General features: G+C 50.2%; 1 protein-coding gene across 1 annotated transcript; it reads right to left on the bottom strand.

The window, feature by feature from the left end:
- Positions 1–11,461: 11,461 nt before the first annotated feature.
- Positions 11,462–12,757, bottom strand: LOC135374372 (uncharacterized). Its single transcript, XM_064607358.1, has one exon. It carries the CDS (start codon positions 12,755–12,757, stop codon positions 11,462–11,464), a length of 1,296 nt encoding a protein of 431 aa, XP_064463428.1.
- Positions 12,758–20,752: the final 7,995 nt, after the last annotated feature.

Raw genomic sequence — 20,752 nt, 5'->3', positions numbered from 1 at the left:
TCCCCGTTGATTGTGAAGCGCCTTAGGTCGTCCACCTTTATTTTCTTGTCCCGACCGGAGGCCACCAGAGAAACAGTGAAGGTCTTAGTAGCGTTAACTTGCAAGCCCCGATCCCGTAGAAACCTCACGATCTTGTCCAGGCGGTGTTGCAGGCCGACAGGTGAGGAAGCTGCCACGACGAGATCGTCGGCGAACGCCATAATATCAAGGGATTCTTCTCCAATGGGGAAACCGATTCCACTCTCCGTTTCGCGCAACATCCTGTCCAACACCAGGTTGAACAGGATTGGCGATAGCGGGTCCCCTTGACGAACGCCGATGGTCGGCTGGATAAGTCTCTGGCTGCGTTTGACACATAACAGGGTAGGACTGTCTTGTAATAAATCCGACAGATACTTGATGAAATCTTTAGCAATGCCCCCTTGGGTCGCTCCCTGCACTATCGCCTCCCTCGATACTCGGTCGAAAGCCTTTGTTAGATCCAGGACTCCTAAATACAGGGATTTCTTCCTCAGGCGTGACTCAGCAATCGCCGCTCTAAGCAATAGGATGTTGTCAGCGCAACCATCAAGAGGTTGAAAGGCACGTTGCCTGTGGTTGAAGTCCAGAAAGGCGGTTAGACGTCTAGCGAGTATCCTGTGAAACAGCCTCAGGAGTACCGACGAGATCGTTATCGGCCGGAAGTCCGAGGGCGACCTGGCATTTGCCACCTTGGGAATGAAGACTGTTCTTGCATTACGAAGGGCTGTTGGTAATCTTCCCAGGAGCAGTATGAGGCGAAGTACAGTGACCGGAACTGCGTGTAGTAGACGTGCTGTAAAGTTATCCGGTCCTGGGGACGAGTACTTGGGTGGCATATTCTTCTTTATATCCTGGGCCGTGATGACGTAGAACGGCTTCACCGATACACTCTGTGAAGCTAGAGGTGGCAGGACAGGAAGCTCTTCCGCACCAGTGAAGGTGCGTTCCCAACTACCCAGGAATGCCCTCTCGTCCTCGACTGCAGCCGGAGCGTAACCATCGAGGACGAGACGGGCGCACTTGGGTTGATTACGACGAAACATGTCCTGAGTCTTAGCGTAGGCTATCCTCTTCTGGCGGCGGCGGCTTAGGGGTTTCACCCGCTGGGCATCTCTTCGGGGGGGGGGGGTCTGCTTGGAGCCGATAGGACAAATACCTCTCTTAAATAGTCATTGAACGGTGCGGTTATGAAAGCAGATTATTCTTACTGCCGCCTATCACTCGTCTTTGAACGGATTGTATTTCAGAAACATGGTGGGTGTCATACTTGGCAGTGCTTTGTGTCATTTAGCTACCAAAAGCAGATTATTCTTACTGCCGCCTATCACTCGTCTTTGAACGGATTGTATTTCAGAAACATGGTGGGTGTCATACTTGGCAGTGCTTTGTGTCATTTAGCTACCGAAAGCAGATTATTCTTACTGCCGCCTATCACTCGTCTTTGAACGGATTGTACTTCAGGAACATGGTGGGTGTCATACTTGGCAGTGCTTTGTGTCATTTAGCTACCGAAAGCAGATTATTCTCACTGCCGCCTATCACTCGTCTTTGAACGGATTGTATTTCAGAAACTTGGTGGTGTCATACTTGGCAGTGCTTTGTGTCATTTAGCTACCAAAAGCAGATTATTCTTACTGCCGCCTATCACTCCTCCAACGTCCAGGCGCCTAGGACCAATCGATGATAGAGCCTTGCCAATAGATAATGTCTCAGCAGGATTAACCTCTGTTGCGGTTTTAATGGTGCCTTAGTAATCCTGTGTAGCATGGCGTCAATGTGATTCGTTACAGGTGCTGCCCGACCGCTGGCCCTGAATGATACCCCAAGATATCTCCACATGAATGATGGACCTTGAGAAGGGATCGCCACATTTCCAGCCATGAACCTCGTCTCCATGTCAATCTTGAGTTTCTTTTCTCGTTCTGATTTCTGAAAGCAGATTATTCTTGCTGCCGCTTTTCACTCGTCTTTGAACAGATTGCATTTCAAAAACATGGTGGGTGCCATACTTGGCCGTGCTTTGTGTCATTTAGCTACCGAAAGCAGATTATTCTTACTGCCGCCTAACAGTCGTCTTTGAACGGATTGTATTTCAGAAACATGATGGGTGTGATACTTGGCCGTGCTTTGTGTCATTTAATTACCGAAAGCAGATTATTCTTATTCTTATTCAGATTATTCTTATCACTCGTCTTTGAACAGATTGCATTTCAAAAACATGGTGGGTGTCACACTTGGCCGTGCTTTGTGTCATTTAGCTAGTTCTGTAGGCACAGGGACTCGCTACGCGGCGTTTTAACCACGAAGCTTCCGCCCCCGGTCATGATTCGTACACTTGATGGTGGGGTAGTACTCAACCCTGAACTAACCGGGACCCCCGAAGGAGATAAACTCCAGGAGGATCCCAGCACCCCGGTCACGGGCCGGCCACAGCCAGCAGGTCAGCAATGCTGTCTTACACCTTATCTCCAGTGGGTAATGCCAGAGGGCACCCTCCGCAAGGCTAACCCTCCAACATCTCCAGCGCCCAAGAAGCTGGGTTACAGGAGTCCGCCGCCACTCCTGGCTATAGGACCATACGGTCCTAGTTGAGGACATTTACCCGGCTTTAGTTTCCAAGGCTACCGCTACAGGGGCCTACCATAAACATCCGCACAAGGCGGGAGCCACCCGGTACTTGTCCAAAGCGTGCCTGTATGGAATAATCCCACTCAAGCATGGCAAAGATTCAGCTAAGGCTGTCCTACGCCTCATCTCTAATGGGTACTGTCGGAGGGGGCCTCTCCGCAAAGGCTTACCCCCAACATCTCCAGCCCCCCAGAAGCTGGGTTACAGGAGTCCGCCACCACTCCTGGCTATAGGAGCCGTACGGTCCTAGTTGAGGACATTTCCCCGGCTTTAGTTTCCAAGGCTACCGCTACAGGGGCCTACCATCAACATCCGCACGAGGCGGGAGCCACCCAGTACGTGTCCAAAGCGTGGCTGTATGGAATGATGTCAATAGAGCATGGCAAGTATTCAACCCCGCCTCCCCATCAACCGCTAGGGCCTCCCGTCCCCAACACCAGGGCCTTTGGTTGGGTGGGCCACATCTCCAGCGGGAGCGTGGTACAGGTATGGTTTCTTAGTGGACGTGGCACCCACAGCACGCGGTCGCCACTGGCGGCGCCCCCGCATAAGAGCATGGCCCCCGTTAGCCGTTCCGAGGAACGTTGCCGGGGCCCTACCACGAGGAGGTGGGGGTTGCTTGGACGATAGTCTGGCCTGAGAGCAGATTATTCTTACTACCGTCTATCACACGTCTTTGCACGGATTGAATTTTAGAAACATGGTGGGTGTCATACTTGGGCGTGCTTTGTGTCATATAGCTACCGAAAGCAGATTATTCCTACTGCCGCCTATCACTGATCTTTAAACGGATTGTATTTCAGAAACATGGTGGGTGTCATACTTGGCCGTGCTTTGTGTCATTTATCTACCAAAAGCAGATTATTCTTACTGCCGCCTATCACTTGTCTTTGAACGGATTATATTTCGGAAACATGGTGGGTGTCATACTTGGCCGTGCTTTGTGTCATTTACCTACCGATAGCAGATTATTCTTAGTGCCGCCTATCACTCGTCTTTGAACGGATTGTATTTCAGAAACACGGTGGGTGTCATACTTGATCGTGCTTTGTGTCATTTAACTACCGAAATCATATTATGCTTACTGCCGCTTATCACTCGTCTTTGAACAGATTGCATTTCAAAAAACATGGTGGGTGTCACACTTGGCCGTGCTTTGTGTCATTTAGCTACCGAAAGCACATTATTCTTACTACCGCCTATTACTTGTCTTTGCTGGGATTGAATTTCAGAAACATGGTGGGTGTCATACTTGGCCGTGCTTTGTGTCATGTGGCTATTTTTTTTAAATAACTTCTAGCTTACAGGGAAGATATACCCGACACATAATAATGCACATAGCGACACAACTCGCTATCGAACAGTGAGCACCCAACCCCGCCACCCTCTTCACCCGTTTATCACGGCGGTCATACGATGGAAGACTTTGTATGACCGAACTCCACCTTGCATCGCGATGACAGTCAACATTTTGAAATCGTCGTTCTTTAGTCCCATTTGTCGAAGGGTCTCCGCACTCTTCTTGGCCCACACTCCTCTAAATGAAAGCGTTACACCAGCAACCGTTGGCACCTCCGCAGGGTAATGCGGCTCAATCTGCGATAGCAAATCGTCCCTGGTATACTTCAGTATCTTGTGTTCGTTAGCCAGATCAAGCGCAATACCGGTGCCAACTATTTTGCCGTCCAACACCATAGTCTCGTTACCACGCCGCGCCACCAGGTCAGGCTCGAGGCTGTCCTCCACCACGCTGTAAAGTCCTTCTCTTGCTGTCTGCCACCCGACCTCTTGTAGTCTTTTATTTATATAAGCCATTACGCTGTCGTGGCGGCGGCATCAGGTTCCGTGAGTTCTATGGCAGACTTGCAGGATGTGGGAGATAGTTTCATTTGCCCTGCATCCCGCACGGCACAGGACCGTTGGTTAGCTCTGGCCTCTAGTTGATCTTGTGCGCCATGGTAAAGCATTTATCCTAAGTTTCATCATGTCGATGAATTGCCGACCGGGCACTAGTCTCGTCCCTTCACTTAGCCAGGTATGTGCCTGGGGGACATCGCTTGCAGTTCTCATGGCCCGTCCGTCGTTGGAATTGTGGAGTTGAGGGGCCCAAAACTGCTCGAGTCTACTTTTAGTCGAAAGGAGATGGCCACGGTAACGGGAGGCCCCCTTTGCTCTTGTCAGCGTCTCCTTCATGTGATGGGATGTCATGGCTGCGCGAACAACTGGGCTCGTGGAGGTCGTCAGTCCCTGGAGCCTTCGACACTGTAGGACAGGAATGCCAGTCCGGAGGTTAGGTATTCCAAGTCCCCCTTGCGAGATGGGCGCGTAATAGAAGCCCATAGGCACATCGTGGGGGAGCTTCAACCACTCGCGCACTGCAGATCTCACTCTAAGATCAACCTTTTTAAGCAGCCCCAACGTCCAGGCGCCTAGGACCAATCGATGATAGAGCCTTGCCAATAGATAATGTCTCAGCAGGATTAACCTCTGTTGCGGTTTTAATGGTGCCTTAGTAATCCTGTGTAGCATGGCGTCAATGTGATTCGTTACAGGTGCTGCCCGACCGCTGGCCCTGAATGAAACCCCAAGATATCTCCACATGAATGATGGACCTTGAGAAGGGATCGCCACATTTCCAGCCATGAACCTCGTCTCCATGTCAATCTTGGGTTTCTTTTCTCGTTCTGATTTCTGAAAGCCAGATTATTCTTACTGCCGCTTTTCACTCGTCTTTGAACAGATTGCATTTCAAAAACATGGTGGGTGTCATACTTGGCCGTGCTTTGTGTCATTTAGCCACCGAAAGCCAGATTATTCTTACTGCCGCTTTTCACTCGTCTTTGATCAGATTGCATTTCAAAAACATGGTGGGTGTCATACTTGGCCGGGCTTTGTGTCATTTAGCTACCGAAAGCAGATTATTCTTAATGCCGCCTTTCACTCGTCTTTGAACGGATTGTATTTCAGAAACGTGGTTGGTGGGTATCATACTTGGCCGTGCTATGTGCCATTTAGCTCCAGAAAGCAGATTATTCTTACTGCCGCCTATCACTCGTCTTTGAACGGATTGCATTTCAAGAACATGGTGGGTGTCACACTTGCCGTGCTTTGTTTCATTTAGCTATTTAAAAAAAAAAACAAATCTCTCTTTATTGGAAGAGATACAGGTGCTGCCCGACCGCTGGCCCTGAATGACAGCTTAAGATATCTCAACATGTATGATGGACCTTGAGAAGGGATCGCCACATTTCCCGCCATGAACCTCGTCTCCATGTCAATCTTGAGTTTCTTTTCTCGTTCTGATTTCTGAAAGCAGATTATTCTTACTGCCGCTTTTCACTCGTCTTTGAACCGATTGCATTTCAAAAACATGGTGGGTGTCATACTTGGCCGTGATTTGTGTCATTTAGCCACCGAAAGCAGATTATTTTTACTGACGCTTTGTCGGCGTGGACCATGGGAAGGTTACGCGACCCAGAAATGATCTGGACATCAATAATGGTGGAGTCCTCAGCACTAAATGCGACCACGTCCGGCTTCCGAATTCCCTCTGTTGTGGCGATGGTGGGCTCTCTAGTTACGTCCCATCCTGCCTGCCGGAGACGACCACGTAAGTATCCTAATACATTATCGTGGCGTTGCACCCGCATTCCGTGGGTTCGGTGACACTTTTGCAACACGTGCCCAAGGCTTTCCGAAAGTGGTGTCCTTGACCCTGGTAGTAGACATCCCGCCCGGCAGTCCCGGACGTAACCCCGGCCCCTGGCCGTACGGGCCCTTGTGGGGATCGCATTGGCTCTGATTCTCACTGCGTCCACAAACGCCGATCCACGCATTAACCTCGTATCATCAGACACCCAGGAATGTGCCATCGGAACCTTCGAAGCATCACGGAGAGCCGCTCCGTCGCAGGACTGGCTGAGTCGATGACCCCAGTATTTCTTCATATCGTTTCTCGTGCGTATCTCCATACCATCGTGCCTGACTAGGTTCCGGACTCTTTGAAGCTCCATTTGCAGTCGTGATGTCGCTACGGCTTTTCGGATCGCTGGAATGTCCGATGACTGCATACGTTCGAGCCGTTGTAGGCGTAGTCGAGGGATTAGCAGTTCCATCGCTGGGACACCTAGACCCCCATCCGAGACTGCCGCATGAAAGAACAGTACTGGTGTATCGTGAGGTAGCTTTACCCAAGACCTCACCGCCGCTCGGATGCGTAGGTCGAGGCCTCTCAAAAGTCCTTTGGATAGGCGGCCGAAGGTCAGGGAGTGGTAGAGCCTAGGCAGTAGGTACTGCTTCAGTAGTAGAAGTCTTTGTTGAGGCTTTAGCGGTGCTGATGTAAGCCTTTGGACCATCAAACCGAGGCCACGATCCGGTTGAACTCCAATACCTTCCACGCTAAATCGAACGCCCAGGTATCTCCATTGATCTTTCCAGTCAGAGACGGGGATGCTCGCCCCATCCAGCGAGAAGGCGATGGGCGCGACCTTAATCTTCTTTTCCCTCCCAGAGGGTACCAATGATAACGTCTGACACTTGGCCAAGCCAAAGTGGAGCCCCCTGGGATGGAAATACTCCACCGCCCTGTCCAATAGAAGCTGCATCCTTTGGGGAGTGGAGGCAACGAGGACGAGATCGTCTGCAAAGGCGAGTGCATTTACGCGCGCCTCCTTCAGCTGGTATCCAACGGCCCCAGGTAGCGATCTCAGTAACCCATCCACGACGATGTTGAAGAGATGGGGCGAAAGGGGGTCACCCTGGCGGACCCCCCGTGATGGTACCACTGTTGTTCCGATGGCTCCTGAGGTTAAGGTCACCTCACCCTGATATGCTCGATGCAGATAGTTCTGCATTGGAGGCGGGATACCCACTATTCGCATGGCATGTTGGATTGCTGAGAAGGAGGCGCTGTCAAAAGCCTTCCTCAAGTCGAGCAACGCCAAGTATAGAGGATGATGATGATGATGATGTTTGGTTTTTTTTTGGCGCAAAAGCAACGAGGACTAGAGAGCGCCAAAACAGAGGTGAGATATGTTATGGTCTAAACTAAAGGGCTAAAGTGGGGATTTTAATTTTTTTTTTAAATTGCGTACATTACTAAAAGGAACAACAGCCTGATCACCGAGCAAAAGGGCTGGGTGAAAAGGTAAATACTGATAATAAAATTCTTTAAAATATCTACGGCGGTGCTGTTCATGCAATGGGCAGGTGATCAGCATGTGCAGCACAGTGAGCTGGACACCACAAACTGTACAACAGGGTGGGTCCTCCCCACGAACCAAGAATCCGTGCGTGAGGTATGTGTGGCCAATTCTGAGGCGACTTCGCAAGACGTCATGCAGCCGACATTCTAAACTGCTTACACGGGCCCCACAGTGGGGCTTGATGACATGAAGCTTATTTTGTTCCTGTGTGTCCCAGAGGTGTTGCCATTTGGTGTCTATGTTTGCCTTTAAAGAGCGCCTGAATTCTTCATATGGGATGTCAAAAGGGGTAATGTCGGCGGTGAGAGCAGCAGTGGCCGCTCTATCTGCACACTGGTTGCCATGGATGCCCACATGGCTTGGCACCCAGCAAAGGATCAAGGAATACCCTTTATTGCAAATTGTCCATGCCAAACACTGTGCTCTGTGTACAAGGAAGTTTTTCCCCGTCCTCAGACTACATATAGCATGTAATGAGCTTAAGGAGTCTGTGTAGATTACTGAAGACTTCATGCAATTCTGCAAAATGAAGTTCATTGCTAGGATGATTGCATAAACCTCAGCACAGAAGATAGATGCAACATTCTTTAACCTGTGATATCTTATTTCTGTCTCGGACACCATGGCGCATGACACCGCTGTGTTTGTCTTCGATCCGTCAGTATATATCTCAACATGGCCTCCAAAACTCTCCCGCAGATGCTGAAACTCGTGCTGAAGCTGAATCAGAGGTGTTTCATGTTTATTGTATTTTGCCAGTGTGAGGTTGCACCTGGGGGGTACTGCCCACGGAGGAATTCTGCGGCTGAACTCTGATAGCATAGAGTCATAGGCTGTGAAATTATAGAACTCGATGTCTCTCTGCATCCGCATACTGAACGGGGGAATACTCCTCGGTTTTCTTATGAACAGCTGTTTTAAGTGCGTGCCTTTGACGCAAGGGAGGGCAGGGTGTTTCGGGTAGCTCCGGATTCTTAATGCGTACATGGCTGCAAGGTAGAATCTCCGCATCTCCAAAGACCACTCATTGGTCTCGAAGTAAAGACTCTGGACTGGTGAGGTTCGGTAGACGCCGAGGACAAGTCGCAGTCCCTGATTATGCACAGGGTCTAGTATCTTTAGGACTGACTGACGGGCCGATCCATACACAATAGAACCATAGTCAAACCTTGAACGAACCACCGAGATATATATACGGTATAGCGTTTCGCGATCGGCACCCCAGGACCTGTGTGACAATACCTTAAGTATGTTCAGTGATCTGACGCACTTGACCTTTAGTTGTTTGACATGTTGTAAAAAGGTGAGCTTACTGTCAAAGTGAACACCAAGAAATTTATGTTCGTGTGCAACAAGCAGATTGTGACCATTCATCTTGAGGTCAGGTTCTGGGACAATTCCTCTAACCCTTGAGAATGGCACACAAACTGTCTTATTGGGTGAGAAGGTGAAACCATTCTTTGTAGACCATTCGGAGAGTTTGTTTATAGTTAACTGGAGTTGTCTCTCGCACATGGCCATGCTTCTGGAGCAATACGAGATTTGAATGTCGTCGACATATAAGGAGTAGGCTACGGAAGGTGGGATTGCATTGGCAACAGAGTTCATCTTGACGATAAACAAGGTAACACTAAGGATCGCCCCCTGTGGTACACCATTCTCCTGGATAAAAAGGTGTGATAAAGCTGTACCAAGCTGCACTCTGAAGGTCCTTCCTTGAAGGAAGTTGGCAATGCATCGTAACAAACGGCCTTGTACCCCCAACGAATGCAAGTCTACGAGGATGCCGTGACGCCACGTGGTGTCATAAGCTTTTTCGAGGTCAAAAAATACCGACACGCAGTGCTGTCCTTTTACAAAGGCTTCACGAATGGTAGTTTCCAAGCGGAGGAGATGGTCAGTTGTTGAACAGCCTGCTCGGAAACCGCACTGGTATCGACTAAGGCACTCGTTTTCCTCAAGAAAGTGTACCAAACGGTTGTTCACCATTCGCTCAAAAGTTTTGCCTAAACAGCTGGTGAGCGCGATAGGCCTGTAGCTACCAGGTGACGATGGCTCCTTCTCCGGTTTAAGGACAGGGATAATTGTAGCTACCTTCCACTGAGATGGAAGACATCCTTCTCTCCAAACCAGGTTGAAGAATTGTAAGAGGCGTTCCTTCGATGTACCCGACAGATGGCGTAGCATAGAATAAGTTATCCTGTCTGGACCCGGTGCTGTGTCTTTTGAAGGAGGTAACGCCCTTAAGAGTTCAGACATGTTAAAGGGCATGTCATATGCACTGTTGTCACTACCACCATTTAAAATGCTGCGTTTCTCAGCACGCATTTTGACCTTAAGGAACTCCCTGCTGTAGTGGGAGGAGCTAGAAATATCCTGAAAGTGTTCCCCCAGGACATTAGCTTGTTCTTCCAAGCTCTCACAAGGGCTATTATTAATTTGCAAGAGAGGAATAGAAATGTCTCGATAATCTCCCCTGATTTTCCTCAGCCTTTCCCATACCTTTTTGGAATGTGTGTTACTATTCAGTGACGAGATAAAATTTCTCCAGGATTCTTTTTTAGATTGTTTCCTTGTCCATCGTGCCTTAGCTCGAGCCTTTTTAAAAGCAAGTAAGTTTGCCACAGTTGGGTACCTTCGGAAAATACCCCACATGCGATGTTGCTCCTGGCGGGTCTTTTTGCACTCATCCGTCCACCAAGGCTTCGGCCGCCTTGGTAGACGACCAGATGTTTGCGGAATAGAGAGAGAGGCTGCGCTTATTATTGTATCTGTAATGACGTTACTTGCATTTTGAGCAGTCATTCCCTCTAAAACCAAAGACGACAGATCAGAATGTTGTGCGAAGACGCTCCAGTCTGCCGAACACAGCTTCCACCGTGGTGGGATGGAAGTTAAACTACTTTCTGTAGAGCAATAGTTCAGTGCGATCGGGAAGTGGTCACTGCCGTAAGGGTTTTCATCCACTTCCCAGTGTATGCTCTGAAACACAGACGGACTACACATCGAGATGTCAATTGAAGAAAATGATTGCGTGGAGCTGTTTACATACGTTGGTGACCCTGTGTTCAACAGACAGAGCGGTCGTGCAAGTAGAACTCGCTCGAACATCCTGCCACGAACGTCAGCCTTCCTGCTGCCCCACAGTGGATTGTGCGCATTGAAGTCTCCCAGTAAAATAAACGGCTCGGGTAGTTGATCTAGGAGTTTCTCAAATTCTTTTTGTTCCACGGCAACTGAAGGTGGAAGGTATAAAGAGCATACTGCTATAACAGTATCGAAACAGATTTGTACAGCAACTGCCTCGAGTGTTGTTGTGAGTGGGACAATTCGCGCAGGAAGTTCCTTTCGAGTCAGCACTGCAACACCTCCTGCTGCTCGTCCTGCGTCTACCCTGTCTCTCCGGAAGATGTTCCATTGTCTTCAAGGATTGGAAATTTCAGGGTAAATGTATGTCTCTTGCAAACAGAAACATATGGAATTATGTTTTTCTGAGAGATCATGGATGTCATCAATGTTTGTGGTAAGACCCCGGCAATTCCACTGTATAATGCTAGTAGGAGCCATAAGGAGTACGAGGAAGAGGAGGAGAATAAAAGACCACTGTTTCATTTGAGTGCGTGTAGGGATTTGCTTAGGCATCTTGTAAGAGAAGAGCATTCAGGGAGGTAGCACTCTTGGAGGGGCCGGTTTGCTTTTGTCCCTGGGTTTATTCCCCCTTCCTCTGCCACCAGCTTTTCTTCTCTTTGCTCTCTCACCTGAGAGGTCATGCCTGGAAGGCTGGATGACGACTTCTGCGACATGCAGTCGTCGCCATCGAGCTCCATGTCCTGTGCAACACTCTGGGAAGGGCTTTCAGCAAACCCATCCCAAAGCGAAAGCGTGCTGCCAACCTCCTTCGAGGTGCCAGCTGCTTCTTCCTGCTCAGCACTTTGGCTGGTCAGGGAAACTGAAGGGGACACCTGAGTGTCCGTGGGAACATGATGGGGAGTCTGCAGTGGAGGCCCAACAGTTTGGGTCTCCACCGACTTTCTGGGTGGTGCGACTCCCCTACGCACCACCTCAGAAAAAGTGCCTTTTCTTTGAAAATCTAGCTGCGCACGTGCCGCTTTGAAGGTCAAATTTTGTTCAGTTTTTATTTTGAGAACTTCTTTTTCATCTTTGAAACGTGGACAAGTTCTAGAATATGCAGAGTGATCGCCCTGGCAGTTCACACAATGGAAAGCGTTGCCGCACGACTCTTGACTGTGGTTGGTACTGGCACATTTCGGACAGACCAGCTGCCCACGACAAACCTGGGAATGGTGGCCAAAACGTTGGCACTTGAAACACCGTTTAGGGTTTGGTATGTACGGGCGGATACGACAGTTAACATACCCGGCCTTTATCTCCGGTGGGAGAGCATGAAGTTGAAGTGTCAGAATTATATGCTTTGTGGGGATCTCTTTGTTATCCCTTCGTAGGACTATCCTTTTTGCACTAACGACACCTTGCTCTTTGAGTCCCTCCTCAATCTCAGACTCTGTACATGACAGAAGCTCATCCACAGAGATGACCCCCTTCACCATATTCAAAGTACGATGTGCGGTGACGGAGACCAAAGTCTGGCCAATCTTTCCAAGGGACATTAGCGCCGAGCTCTGCTGTCTGCTCTGGATCTCGACCTGGATGTCACCCGAGCCAAGCTTCTTGGCATTGTATGCCTTTCCGATAGCCTGTTCAAGTGTCTTTGCAACAAGAAAGGGAGATATCTTGGAGAGTGGTTTTTCTTGATCATCAGAATGTATAACAAGGATCTTAGGGAACCATGGCTCTTCAGGTTTTGCTGCGATCTGCAGTGTGCGTACTTCGTTGCGGCTCCTCTTAAAGGGCCGATCATTCTTTTTGACTGTTTGATGATCCATGCAGTGGGAGTATGATTCGGTGTAGAAGGCGTGCCACCCACCACGGAGCCCAACTCAGGGAACGTGTCCCACACGCTAACACTACATCTACACTATACCCAAGTGCAGCTTCTCAAAGACAGAAAGCACTGCCCAAGGTTGACCCTTGCCGCCAAAGAGGGTGAAAGGAGGAGGGGGATAGAAGAGAGGGTAGAAAGGAAAAGCAAAGAAAGGAAGATGGCGACTAGCTGAATAATCCTGGCCGGGCCTTCCAGGACCACCCGTCTATGGGAAGCAGGGGCCAAAGCGGTGTGTTGTTTTCCCGGAGGGGCCCCGAAGGGTCCAAACCAACCTCCGAGTCCACTCAACCGCCAGGATCCCCCTTTCCCCAGACACGGGAAAGCCACGCACAGCTATACGTGGGGGTCTCCCTCCTGCGGCGACCCAACCGTGAGTGCAGAAGGGGGCTACTGCGGCTGCTGCCGGGCGATGGGGGCGCCAATTTCCCGACGCCGGGCAAGTATAGAGGACGCAGACGCTGAGGGACCTCCATAATAAGAGAGTTTAGCAGTGTAGCATTTTCAGCACAGCCATCTGCGCTAATAGACCCTCTCTGGCGGGCATCTAACTGTAGCTCAACAGCTAGCTGTTTCCCCAGGATTCTGTGCAGGAGGCGTAAGGGTACCGGAGCCACCGCTATAGGCCCGAAGTCTCCATGTCCCGTTGGGTCTTGCGTTTTCGGGATAAGCGTCATCCGAGCTCTATTTAGGTAATCTGACGCTTCTTCTTTTGCCATAACCAGGTTACAGATTATGGCAAACGTCGCCGGGTGACAACGCCTCAACGCCATTGGTGTAAATCCGACAGGGGCGGGTGATGAACCTCTATCTGGAAGAGCTGCACTCACATCTGCACAGGATATGGGGGTCTAGATGTTCATTAAGGGCGATGTTTCCTGGGGCAAGTCCATAGAAGGTGGTGTGGGAGAGGTGAAGACTGCGACCCAATATCCTAAAAAGGATGCATCATCTCTTGGCGGTAGCTTTACATCACCATCCAATATACGATGCGGCAGGTGCGTCGGTTCTTGTGGTAGAGAGCCTGAGTTTTTGCAAACTCGCGTCCCGCCTTTGCTTCTTTGTCGTTGCTGTTGCTGGTCCTGGATTGCCGCTGTGACCCCGTCGTGGAGTAGGTCTTGGTGGTAGAGCAAAATACCTTGTCAGCAAATGGTTCAGGATATCCATATAGGGCTCTCCTTGTAACAAGAAGGCAGCCACAATACGGAGATTCGCCGTTATGGGGTCCGATGGAGGCAATTCATCGACCAAGTCACGGATGGCTCCCACGAAAATGTTGTCAGGAGTAGAGGGTACAGTATCCTGCTCGTCGCCAGACCATTGTTGCATATCTTAATTTCCGAGCAGGGGGGCACTCATCTCCAGAGGAGACGGAGTAACTACGTCCTCTTGGGCGACCAGGTCCAGTTCCTGGGCCTGGTCCTCTTGGTGCTGACTTCTGTACCTCTGCTCAACCTCTTGCACCAGTTCCCGATGGGCCGCAAACCGTCGTCGTCCCTTGATCGCCCCTAGGGTCCTGGGCACACCCCACGCGCGGAGGACGTCGTAGATAGCTTGATTTATGCTAGCCAAGGAGGCCCCAGCAGGGAAACCTCCGTTTCCGCAAGCAATCGACATTCCTCCGGTGTCCACCGTGCTTTTCTTCTGTCTACGGTGATAGCCCTATTGTAGTAGTCTGGGTGTCCTCGACGAATATGCTGTCCTAAACCATTGCTGGTTGTGAATCTTCTTGTGCAATTGCGCAACGCCAGGACTAGCTTTATCCCCAAGAAACCCAACGCAAATTTCCCAGGTGACTTCAGGCCGATAACGGTGGCCTCTGTCATACTGTGATTATTCCATCGTATCATCGCACGCAGGCTGACTTCCTTCCTCGACCTCGACTACCGCCAGCGCAGCGCCAAAGCATGACCAAATATGATACCCACCATGTCTCTGAAATACAATCCGTTCAAAGACGAGTGATAGGCGGCAGTGAGAATAATCTGCTTTCGCTATTGCCGCTGCTAATAATATAATATATATATATATATAATATATATAATAACAATCGCTGCTGCCATCTGTAACCCAGCGAATTGGGGGCCGGAGTTTCCTGTTGACGGGGCCAGCTTGATGCTACAGGCCTAGTGGATGCGCAACACATAGCCTCTCCCTCGGAAGTGGTCAACTCCACCTTCTCGTGGTGCAACCTGATAACCCTTGGTCTTCGCAGACCTTGGGGACTAACGGAGCCCTGACCCACCCACCCACTCTTCTCGGGTTGCCGCCCCGAGTTGAGCTGAAATCTACTAGGTACAGATACTGAACGTACACAAAGAAGAAGCCTTCGCCGCGCGGCGCAGGCTTCTAGTAATAACCCGCCCCACTCCAGTCAACCGACTCCTGGCCAATAACTTCCAACTACCAACGCCGCCCTGCTGCTCCTGTGGCAAGTCATTCACAACGTCTAAGGGACTGAAGATCCACGCTTCTCTTAAGAAGCATCCCCTGCCATCCGAACCACCTGAAGACCCTGGTGCTCCAGATCCTGCTCCTGGCCCGTCTGAAACTCAAGAGGCACGAGCCTGCCCACCTAGCTCGTCTCGGCCCGCCACGGCGCAACCACGAAGTGCCGTCAACACTCCATTCCTCTGCACTTTCTGTGGTGCAGCCTTCTCTACCAAGAATGGCCTGGGCCTCCACCAGAAAGCTCGTCACCCCGTCGAGTACAATCGGGGAATCTGCACCCAGAGAGTTCGGCCCCGCTGGTCTCCAGAAGAAAATTTCCTGTAGCTCAAGGTCAAGCTCGCCTTCTCAGTCACGAACCACAGCCAGCTTCTCTCAACGCGGCCCTCCACGAGATGTTCCCCGACCGGACTTTCGACGCCGTCAAGTCCCATAGGAGGCAACCAGCTTACAAGGCCCTGGTTCAAGATCTCCTCCGTCAACCCTCGATGATGCTATAGATGGCGCCCCCAATCCTCCCGCGGCATCAGTACTTGAAGATGACTCGGCCACGGCCTCACCCTCTCAAGCGGTGGCGCACAGCTTGGGTCCCTCCCGTAGGGAAGTTATCCTGAACGAGATAAAGAAGATTGCCGCTCGTGCGCCCCCGGAGTCCCTCCAGGCCGCTCGCCTCTTCTACCTGGCAAAGCAAGCTGCTCTTGGAGTAAACATCACCTCCGGCTTGAACGACTATATATGTGACGTCTTCCTGATCGAAAGGTCCATCAACCTTAGGCCCAGACATCCTAATCAACCCCCTCCCCCCCGGAAGAGCTTCGAGACATTAAGTAAGAGGAAGCAAAAAAGGATCCAATATGCGCGGCTCCAGGACCTCTTCCGGCGCAAACAATCTGACTGTGCCCGCTCGGTCCTGGATGGTTACGCTCCGGCTGCAGTCCAGGACGAGCGGGCCTTTCTCGACGCGTGGGAACAAGTGTTCACTGAACAAGGCTCCCTCCCGCTTCCTCCTTCATCGACACGCACTCCAGTGACAGTCAACCCATTTTATCTCATCACAGCCCAAGACATCAAAGCCAACATGCCGCCTCTTGGATCAGCTCCCGGACCAGACAATTTCACTCCTCGTTCCCTGCGGGCAGTGCCATCAGTGGTGCCTCGCCTCCTCCTTAACCTCATAATTCTGCAGAAGAAAGTCCCTACGGCCCTGAGGAATGCCCGCACGATATTCGTCCCCAAGAAACCCGGCGCCACCGACCCTATGGACTTCAGACCCATCACCATCTCTTCCGTTGTGCTCCGTCTGTTTCATCGAATCATCGCCAAACGTCTATCAACGTTCATGCGTTTTAACTATCGCCAGCGCGCTTTCTTGCCGGTCGATGAATGCTCCGAAAACATCGTGTTGCTTAACACCGCCATCGCCGAAGCGAGGAAGCAAAGAAGATCATTATTCCTAGCCGTCGTCGATTTAACAAAGGCGTTCCACAAGGTATCCCGTGAGGCGATCTTTGAAGGTGCTCGACTCGCCGGTCTGGACCCCGACTTCTTGGATTATCTGATGGACCTCTATCGTGTCGCGCCTACTCTGCTGCGCATTGGCCATGAAAAGCGCATCGTTAAACCAACCTCCGGAGTACGGCAAGGTCACCCGCTTTCTCCAGTCTTGTTTAATGCAGTCCTGAACGGGTTCTTGGACAATATCTCCCCGGGCATTGGCTTTGGTGTCGGGGAACGCTCCCTCGACGCCATGGCCTTTGCCGACGATCTAGTCTTGGAAGCATCGTCCCCCCTAGGCCTCCAGCAGCGGATCAACGAGGCTTGTCAGTTTTTTCAACACCGTGGGTTGAAAAAATTTACATCAACCTTTTGAAATCATTCACCGTGTCTTTTTTTGATTTACATCAACCTAATTTACATCAACCAGAAGAAATCATTCACCGTGTCTCTGGTGGCAGCTGGCAAGGATAAGAAGATTAAGGTGGACACGACCAGGCAATTTACGGTCCTTGGATCACCCATCCCCGCAGCTGGCCCCGAGTTTACGTGGCGCTACCTTGGTGTCACATTCTCCCTTGATGGTCGACCACGCCCTGTACTTCATGAAATGGAAGAGTTACTCGTCCGTATTCGGAAATCACCCCTGAAGCCCCAGCAGAAATTAGTTTTACTTCGATACTACCTCATCCCACTGCTACTCCACAGATTGGTTCTCGGCCTATGGAGCACCGGACAACTACAGCGTCTCGACATGTCTATCCGTGGGGCTGTACGAGAGTGGCTCCACCTTCCCCACGACACACCCACTGCTTTCTTCCATGCCCCCACAACTCACGGCGGTCTTGGTATCCCCTCGCTACGTGTTTCTATCCCGGTCCAGCAACACCAGCGCCTTCAGAGACTTACCAGATCTTCCAATCCCATAGTCCGTGAGGCTCTCCGCTGCGAAAACATGAGATCACTTCTGGAGAGGGCCAAGATATCTTCCCACCATGGCGGCCATCTCCTCTCTACAAAGACCCACATCCACAAGTACTGGGCGACTACTCTCTACGCCACGAACGACGGGAAAGCCCTAGCGGACGCCGCCTTCGTCCCCTTCGCGCACCGCTGGATTGCTGAGGGCACCAAAATCCTTCCAGGACGCCAATTCATTGATTGTCTCAAAATCAGGATCAATGCACTGCCATGCCGCACCCGGTCTGGGCGCGGTCTTGAGGGGCCACGTGAATGTAGGGCGGGATGTAGGTCGGAGGAAACCCTCTCGCCCATCTTACAGATGTGCCACAGAACGCATGGCGCACGGACAAAACGCCATGATAACGTAGTGCGCTTCGTCGCAAAGAGGCTTCAAGATGTGGATGGTCAGTTTCCCTGGAGCCACGATACACTGTGCCAGAAGGCACGCTGAAGCCTGACCTCGTTGTGAAGAGAGGTGCCCAAGTAGCTATATTGGACGCCCAAGTGGTGGGCACGGGCATCGCCCTTGAGCTTGCCCATCAACATAAGATCCTTAAATACGGCAGGCAAGACCTACTGTCCAAAGTAAAGGGTGACAATGAAGAAGACCCCCTTGTGGGGAGCATAACACTCTCATTCCGAGGTATATGGGCTAAGGCAAGTTCCGATGTCCAACGGCGATACGCTGTTGGACATGGGACTCAGCAGGAGAGATATAGGAACTATTTCGATCATAGCTCTCCAAGGCGGAGTAAGAAGTTACAAGATTTGATTTGATTTGATTCGGGTTTTATTGGCGCATCAGCTACAAAGGCCATAATGCGCCAAATACCACTGAAGACTAGTCAGTTAAAAGGTACATGTGTAGGACTAAAATGTGAGTAACTGTGCATTAGTATTTAAAATCAGAGATGCTTTAAAAACCCCGTATCTTTAAAAAACCTACACACGTTCTCAAAAGAAACAAAGCTGTCATCACCCAGCAGAAGCATTGGGTGGAGGGGCAAGAAGGTTCTATAAAAGGGAGCAAAATGATGTTGACGAAGATGTTGGTGCGCTGGACACGTGATGAGGATGTGAATGGTCGAAAGCTGTTCCCCACAGTGGTTGCAGACATATGTCGGCACAGTTCCCCTAGAAGTCGGCCCAGGACGCACATATCCCCAGGGCGTCAGTCGTGACGTTGCCCACATACGTGAGGCCGACAACGGCAAGCCCTTTCACCATCACCACCACCACCATTCCGGTGGGTCTTCTCCTCGTAGAAGATACCCATGCGTCAAGTATGTGTGTCCCAAACGAAGGCGAGAGGATAGCACTTCATATAGTCGACTGGACATACCAGGTGAACTGGAGCCTACATAGGGCTTGATACTGTGTAATTTATTATTGGTTTGCCGGTCCCAAGATGTCTGCCAGTCGTTATTGATGCATCTTTTTTAGACATAGTTTGAGGTCTTGATATGGAATTTCGAAAGGGGTTATGTCACTTGTTAGCGCAGCCGTAGCAGCATGATCAGCTCGCTCATTGCCAGGTATCCCAACATGACTGGGTACCCAGCAGAAGAGTAGCTGATAGGCCCTATTAGCTATAGTGCTTGCCAGGCTCCTTGCACGAGCAACTACCAGGTTTTTAGTGGGGTGTATGTTACAAATAGCCTGCAGAGAACTGAGAGAATCTGTGTATATTACTGAGGATCTTATGTGATTTTCTAGGATGTAGTTGAGGGCTAAAATTATTCCATACACTTCAGCAGTAAAAATAGACATGGTGCTCTTTAGACGGTGTGAACGGGTAACTATTCCAGTAACCATATCACATCAAACCCTGGTATTTGTTTTTGATCCATCAGTGTAGAATTCAATATGGCTGCCAAAGGTTTCCCTTAGGTGCTCAAATTCCTGTTTCAATACAATGCTTGGCGTATCACGTTTGTCGAATCTGGTCAGTGATTTATCACATTTTGGATAAGGTTGCCATGGTGAGATTTTTTTGCTGCACTCAAGGATCATTGAGTTATATTCTGAAAAGCCATAGTGCTCAATTTCCTGCGACATGCGCATACTAAATGGCAATACCGCTGAAGGTCTGTTCAAAAAGAGCTGTTTATATTGTGTCTCTCTTATAGCAAGGATCGCCGGGTTTTGTGGGTAGCCTCTAATCCTTAATGCGTATGACGTACTCAGGTAGAACCGCCGTCTTTCGAGAGACCACTCATTGGCTTCTACATAAAGGCTCTCGACTGGCGAGGTCCGGAACTGGACATTAACGTTCACAGGATCTTGGAGAGGTCCAGAACGCTCCAAGGACCAGGCGCAGTCCCAGGTGATGTACTGGGTCCAACATTTTCAGAGTAGAAGGTCGTGCTGACCCATACACCACACAACCGTAATCAAGTTTTGAAAGGACAGTGGAGACATAGATCCGGTGTAATGTATCGCGATCTGCGCCCCATGATCGGTGTGAGAGTACCTTTAAAATGTTCAAAGACTTTATGCACTTTTTCTTGAGAGTTTTCAGGTGAGCTGAGAAAGACAGCTTTTCGTCGAAAATGAGACCAAGGAATTTGTGTTCAGGTTTCACGCTTATACTTTGGTTGCACATACAGAGGGTGGGCTCTGGGAACATTCCCCGAACCCTCGAGAAACGAACACAAACGGTCTTGTCGGGAGAGAATTTGAAGCCATTTTCCTGAGACCATCTAACCAGCTTATTTATTGTTAGCTGTAGCTGACGTTCGCACACAGATAGGTTAGAGGAGCAATAAGAAATCTGAACATCATCGACGTACAACGAATACTTGATTGATGTAGGGATAACACTTGCTATAGAATTCATTTTCACGATGAAAAGGGTCACGCTAAGTACGGACCCCTGCGGGACACCATTTTCCTGGATGAATGGACGAGATAGTGTTGTCCCAACTTGTACCCTGAAAGTTCTCCCCCGTAAGAAATTGGTAATACATTGGAACATTCTACCACGTATACCAAGTGCATGCAAGTCTCGAAGGATACCATATCGCCATGCTGT

This window comes from Ornithodoros turicata, unplaced genomic scaffold (genome assembly GCF_037126465.1).
Source record: "Ornithodoros turicata isolate Travis unplaced genomic scaffold, ASM3712646v1 Chromosome55, whole genome shotgun sequence".
NCBI lineage: Eukaryota > Metazoa > Arthropoda > Arachnida > Ixodida > Argasidae > Ornithodoros > Ornithodoros turicata.
Note: the sequence above shows the minus strand (reverse complement) of the source record. Positions and strands in the feature narration are given on the sequence as shown.